The sequence below is a fragment of the Symphodus melops genome, assembly GCF_947650265.1.
Source record: "Symphodus melops genome assembly, chromosome: 21".
Classification (NCBI taxonomy): domain Eukaryota; kingdom Metazoa; phylum Chordata; class Actinopteri; order Labriformes; family Labridae; genus Symphodus; species Symphodus melops.
The window spans coordinates 5,566,585-5,573,186 of record NC_136711.1 but is presented as its reverse complement, the minus strand read 5'-3'; the positions used below and the strand labels follow the sequence as shown (position 1 = coordinate 5,573,186).

Sequence of the window (6,602 nt, the reverse complement as noted above, 5' to 3'; positions counted from 1 at the left end):
TTCTCTGGCACACAGGACAGGCTGCTCCCCTTTTCCTTGTTCTTATCAAATTTGAAAAGCCTGTGCGAAAAATTCCGACTGATCCTGTAGTAACTACACATTTCTGTCTCTCTAACTGGCTCCCACACTGGCTGCAGGGCACTGGTGTTCCCTTTAAATGCTTCCCCCATCTTTACTTCTATTTTTCCCCTTTCTTGCTCTTCCTTTTTTTTTTTTTGGCCATGGCACTACCGTCTGTCTGGGTCAGCAGAAGAAGAAGAAGAAGTCCAGCATATTATCAGAAACATTTTTGCTATATCATTTACACATGTATATCATTTACAGAATACTGTTTTTTTTTCAGTATATAGAAAACAACAACATCTACCTAAAAAGTTTTACATTCAGTAGCTGAACCGAAAGGAAACCAAATGAATGTCAACAGAATTAAACGTCACACAAGTAGAAACCTCATCATACATCGACAGTGCATTGAATCCTGCATGAAAGTTGGAAATCAAAGGCAAACTTATGTCCAAGAGTTGCAGATCACAAATAGATATATCTATATTCATATATAAATGTTTTTTTCTTCTTACTGGTAATACAATAAATACAACATTAGTAAATGGCTACAACGGACTCTCCCACCATGCCTGACAGCATGTAATTAGTACAACGTTTAAATATAGAAGGATGTCACTAAAGTAGAGATCCATATAAATAGAAAGTTTTAAAGAGACTCTTAGGAAACCTTTGTGACACTTTTTAAACTTCACATGGGGCTTTTTTTTCTCTCTCCCTCGTATCCCACCGTGTCTCCCTCCCCGGTGGTGGAAGTCGAGGAAGATGGATGGAAGGAGTTTCGCGTGACGCTCCGAAAGCAGACAGCTCCCATGTCTGTAATTTGTACAACCCTCTCAGACTTCCTGTTAAACCCACCCTTACCCCACCCAACACGATGTACAAAAGCAGTTTACTACACAGCACAGCCACCTCTAACCACAACACTACAATGACATGTTTGGTCGTGATGTCAGGGGCCACCAGGCCTCCAGCAGACATGACCTACTGCTTCAGCTGGGCCTCTTTCTTATCTCCATTTGCACAGACCCATGTAGTGACATTTAAATATTTCTATGCTTTATTTTTGGAACCAACAAAATGCAGACAAAACTAACAAAAAAACAACTACACTACTGCAGTTTGTTAGTGGAAGACAGGCTGAAAAAGCTGTTGTCTATCTAAAGATTACAATATGTTTCCTGTAGAATCACATAGTGACATGTCTGCTGGAACGGCTACCCCCCCACACCCCTTACTGCACACACACATACATACACCAAGTCCACACCCTCCCCAACACCCCTGCTCCATAGAGGAGCAAAGGTCAAGGGGTGCAATCAGAAGACGGGGGGAAGCTGGTATCTCCATACCTCACCTCCCTCTTCCAAATTGCAAAAACAACATTTATACCCAAGTTTATTTTTTTTGTATACATACTTACTATATTACACACATATAATATATCATATGTATATAGGTACATTAGTGTTTGCATCTTTTTGGAAATCATAAACTTAAAAAAGTTTACAAAAATAAAATGTTTTATGGTGACCTCTCTAATTGGTCTCTTACGCTCAGCAAGGCTTGTTTTTCAGGGGTCAGAGCCAGCAGGCTTCCCTTCCCCTGGACTACAGGCTCAACGGTTCAGGCCCCGACTCAGAGCAGGTCCGCAAACATCGTCCATCCATTCGTCAGATCCTATATTTCATTCCTGATAGAAGGCCGGGCTCCTTTACAAATCTGCTCGTTGTTATAGTTGTTTTTTTAAGCATCCTTCTGGTTCCACGTTGTTCTTCTCTTTTTTTTAAAGTTGATGTCCATCTGTACTCATCCCTCTAGGCTGTCTTTTATTTACTAAAAAAGAAAAAAAAAACAAGCAAGTCAGTGTGAATCAAACATTCATCTACATAGCTGTATTTGCTCCTGTAGAGTTTTCAGACATACAAACAATGGCAAACGTTTGCTTTCCTTTTCATTGTCAAGATAATTACATCACAACAGACATGTTTTACCACTTTTAACAGTCAGTAGATCTTTCACAAAGACATTTTGGCTGATTTGTTGCTGATACTTAAGAGACATAATGAAGAAAAGTAAGCAGAAGGCTAAGTCTTTACAAAGCCATCAGCTCTTTTTACCAATGATAAGATGGAGATGCCATGGAGAGTCCATCAATGAGAAGTAAAAAGCTCAACATTCACTTGACCAAGGCAGAGACTCACATGATGAACATGGAACTTTCTGCATTGGTTTTACTGTTTTGGCTAGACATTAGCTTCTGAGGCTGGAAGCAGCAGAACAAGGTCAGCGGCAGCCATCCAATTTACTTGTGCTGTAGATTTGATAAAAACATGTGTAATTAACCAATTGCAAACAACCCATTAAAATGGCTGCTGGTTTGGGACCAGAAACACCATGGCTTGCAACCTCATCTTATGGTTTAGTATTAGCTTCCGATTCTAGCAAGACACTAACTAGCAAGCAAACAGTGGAGGTATGGCCTTTACAAATGGTCTGAACTCATGACTTCATCACTATTTTATTTAATCTAAAAAAGTGTTTTAATGTTTTTTTTGTTTGGTTTTTTTAAAACTTTTTGAGCATTGGCCATAGAACTTGTGAACTTTTAAAGCCAGTAACTAGTTAGGTGGTGAAAAAACAATAAGGATGTCTTCCAAATACGGTAACTAAAATCGCAAGAACAGCCACCCACTACATAAGCTACAGCAAAGGCTAGGCAGTAGCTTCTGGGGCTGGGGATATGTCAGCATTAGCAAGCAACCCAACTTGACCAACCAGTGCCAAGCCTAGTCTGTAGCTATATTTTTACTATAAAGCTCTGTAGAGTTGGCAAGGAAAAAGCCTCTGCTGCCTTCTGAGCAAGACAGTTTTATGAGCAAGATCCATTTGTCTTTAGCTCAGAATGTTTGTGAGATGCCCTTAAACTGGAAACACTCATAAAGGAAGGAAGTTTCATTTCAACAATCTGCAATAGTACTAACCAATTATGACAGGATACAGAGCCAGGACCTAAGGATGGCAGCACAGCTGGATCAGCTCAACTTCACCCATATTATATCAGCTTTCTTTACCTCGTTTATTTTAACCCTCATCAGAAATATTCTTTCATCCATCAAGCTCTGCAGTTAGTGTTTACAGTATTTTTTCTTCCAGCAACAAATGTCTGTTTTTCGCACACGTAGGAAACAAGCAGAAAAGTATATCAAACTGCAGGAAGAACAAAGAGAAGTTAAAGAGAAAGTGAGGCTGGCTATTTCCTGGGAGGTTCTCGTCTTTCCAGTGTGCCTTATCACTCGAAGATGAACAGAGGTTCTTTGTGTGTGTGTGAGTGTATGTGTGTGTCTGAGGGAGGTTCAATCTTCAGAGGAGAGAACAGAAGAAGCTGACTTTAATTCAGCATAGCTTTGTAGTTGTTCTGTCCCGCCCCTCCAAGAGACAAAGGAAGAGAGACAGAACCTGCAAATCCACTGAGTCGCCAATCACAGCTAATAACGGCATCCTCTTTTCTCAACTCGGCTCCCTCCCAGAAAAAAAATTCATATCAGGTTCGCTGCGAGAATTTAGCCTCTGAGGGAGAAAAAAAAGGAAGGTGAGATGGGGAATTTGGGGTGTAGATAGCAGGGTCTTAAGTGGATGTAGAGGAGTCTAGCTGAGAGCTAAGCTGGGCTGACAAGTTCGTTAATCACTTTAGGCAAACATCTCCTGCAGACTTAAATGGCTTTAGAAGTTCTTGCCACCCTTTCAACCCCCTTACCCCACCTTCCCCATCACTGGCAGCCTGTCTACATACAGTACAGTACAATGTACAATTGGTTGGCAAGGGAAACAATTGTGTTGGAAGTATCCTGTTTTTTATTTTTAGTCTAAGTCTTTCCTACAAGTGTAACAAAATAAAAACAGTCCAAGAACAAAAGAGGGACAACATACCAGTTTAAAATAAAACATAAAACCTTTTTAACTACCATCTACTGACAAACATTTGAACGAAAAATCTTGTTGCAGATTACCTCCACATTCGACTAACGTTTAAAGTCTCTTTAATCTAGGAACCAATAGGCTTAAGTCTGATGATAGGCTCCAGGAGTTATGGCTAACTTTGCGGCTCTTCAGTTGTATCTAAAGGTTAAAGAACATCTTGTTAGGATTGTTATTGGCACTTATATGCAGATATTTTATTCTTTGAAATGTATCAGAAATGATCAATCTGATCTCCAATTTAAAAAAAACCAACAGGAATTTCAAACATGTTTTACGTCATTTAGCAAATTTAAAAGGGCCTTTAATTCAAAGTAAATCACAAGAAAGTCGACGTCTTTGGTGGGTTCATAACCTCACAAAGACAGAAGAATAACTATGATGGAGGGATGCTCAGAGGTGAAAGATGAAGCAGGATCATCAGTCATGTTTCAAAATTCTGATCAAAACAAACCTGATTTTGTGAGCAGTAAAAAAGGAGACAAGAGACAAGTATAAACATGACAGGTGTCCCAAATTATATTGTATAAGTATATGTTAGGATACAAATCTGAGGATTAACAGTTCAATAAGATATAGATTTGAAGTAGAGACAATAAATCAAAATTCATCAGTGGTACATTCACTAATTCTGGGCAATCAGTAACATTTTTCTTTGCATTGCACAAAATTGCTGCCTTACATATTAAGCAGTCGTGGCATGTGAGAACATTTTTAATAAACAAGAAAGTTAAATATAGAACAAAATTGAAAAGAGGAAGAAGTCCAAGTTTTTGAAAATTATCAGAATAAAACTTTTTAAATTATTACATACAATACCAGATCATATATAGAAAAACAAGGAATAACCACACGCAGCACATTTAAACTAGAACTACACATCATATATTTGGTTATTTTTTCATATAAAACATGTATCTCTAAAAAATCCCTTGACATCTAACCCATGACTGAAAAACAAAATGAAAACACACATTTTAAAAGGTGTCGATTGGGAAAAAAATGGGGGCAAAGAGTCGAAAGAGAACAGACATGAAAAAGGACTCTGGAGATTGCTTGTGCCCTTCTTCTCATATCTGCCCCTCAACTCTGGAACAGTACTGTGATGACTCCTACTATGGCTTTATGAAAAATATGTGGCCTTTAAATTGGCTCCCTCGTGGCTCCTTTGATAGTAGAGGCCCACTCTGTTCATAAGTCTTTTGACTCTGGCTCTGTCACCCACAATCCCACAGAGGAAAGTTTGTGTGGCTTTCTACTGGAGCCACAGTCATTTACAACACAAACAGACTCAAAGACCAACACTGAGCATTTATGTTTATGTATAGAAATGGAAGGCAGTGGAGAAAAAAAAACTTTAGAAATAGGGAACTTGTTGAAACTCTTCTCACCATCATAAAGAACTACTGGAATCAAGGGACAGTGGAGGAGTCAGGCTTTTTGACTTGGCCAAGTCGGGCACAGACCTCTGCAGGAACAGCCTCAAGTGTGAAGTGAATGAAAGGCTTTTTTTTTTTTTTTACCCTCTCTATCTTCACTTTTCATTTCCGCTGTAACTTCTATAATGTAAGTAGGGCCAAACCGATGGGTTTTTTTTGGCGCAAATATCAATATTGTCGGGGTGGGGTGGGGGGTGGGGGGGTGGGGGGGGGGGGGGGGGGGGGTGCTGATATCATTTTTAGAACTGTGTCTGATCCGTAGAGATGGATATAGATTTACACATTCATTGTTTTAATGCAGTTATACTGCGGAATAGTGATAGTCACTTGATCTGCTAATATCGATTTGATCGGCTGGCCAATTAATCAGTCAGACTTAAAATAATCTAAAAATATCTCAAATATGTTATATTCCAACGTACAAATTTGCAACTTTATAAAACAACAAACATTTTCTGAATTATTTATGGACTTAAAGAGAAGAATATGTCCTGGCAAATTTTTGGGGTGGTCACCAGGGTGGCCAATCAGATTTCAAGGGTGGCCTGGCTTACTGGTATAACAAGCTCAAAATAATAAATACTGGTAAAGCACAAATGGAAGGATTTTTTTCTAACCAGTGTACCTATTTTTATTACACCTCAACAATCCCTTTTTTAAATGTATAATTTCAAATAAAAATGGAGGCACAACATTTCTAAACTGAACAAGGTTTTTTCTACATAACTTTTTCTTAAGTTTGATAACACGGCACAAGTACACTTAGATTTATTTTTATTCCCCTAGTTTTGGCTACTTTTTGGCTGATGGGTATATACTTTATGTGTAGCTATGATGAAAGGTTTCTTTCAGGCCAAAGTGAACCTCTGCTTAAAGAAACATATATCTTCCTGTGCTCCAAAATGTTTACAAGCCGTAAACCATCTAAAAAAGTTTTACAAGCAAGTCTCAAAGAAACGGCTGTGCACATTTTTGAAGACATTACCCAATGCTTTTCTAGTTTATTGTCAACTCCATTTCTGTCAGGTGTTGGAGGAAAAAGAAGTAGGAAAACAAGGGACAGAAAATTCCAGAGTCAAATTTTGGACAGTGGCCTATGGATTTCAATCTCAAAAGGAATGC

At 38.7% G+C, this 6,602-nt stretch overlaps 1 protein-coding gene across 1 annotated transcript in view; it reads right to left on the bottom strand.

Moving 5' to 3' along the window:
- Positions 1–272: 272 nt before the first annotated feature.
- The window catches only part of rbfox3a (RNA binding fox-1 homolog 3a), a 499,685-nt gene continuing 493,355 nt past the window's right edge, over positions 273–6,602 (bottom strand). The window contains exon 16 of the mRNA XM_079372551.1: positions 273–1,899. Within this exon, the coding sequence (XP_079228677.1) occupies positions 1,897–1,899 (3 nt within the window). The 3' untranslated portion in view covers positions 273–1,896. The remainder of the gene's footprint in view (positions 1,900–6,602) is intronic.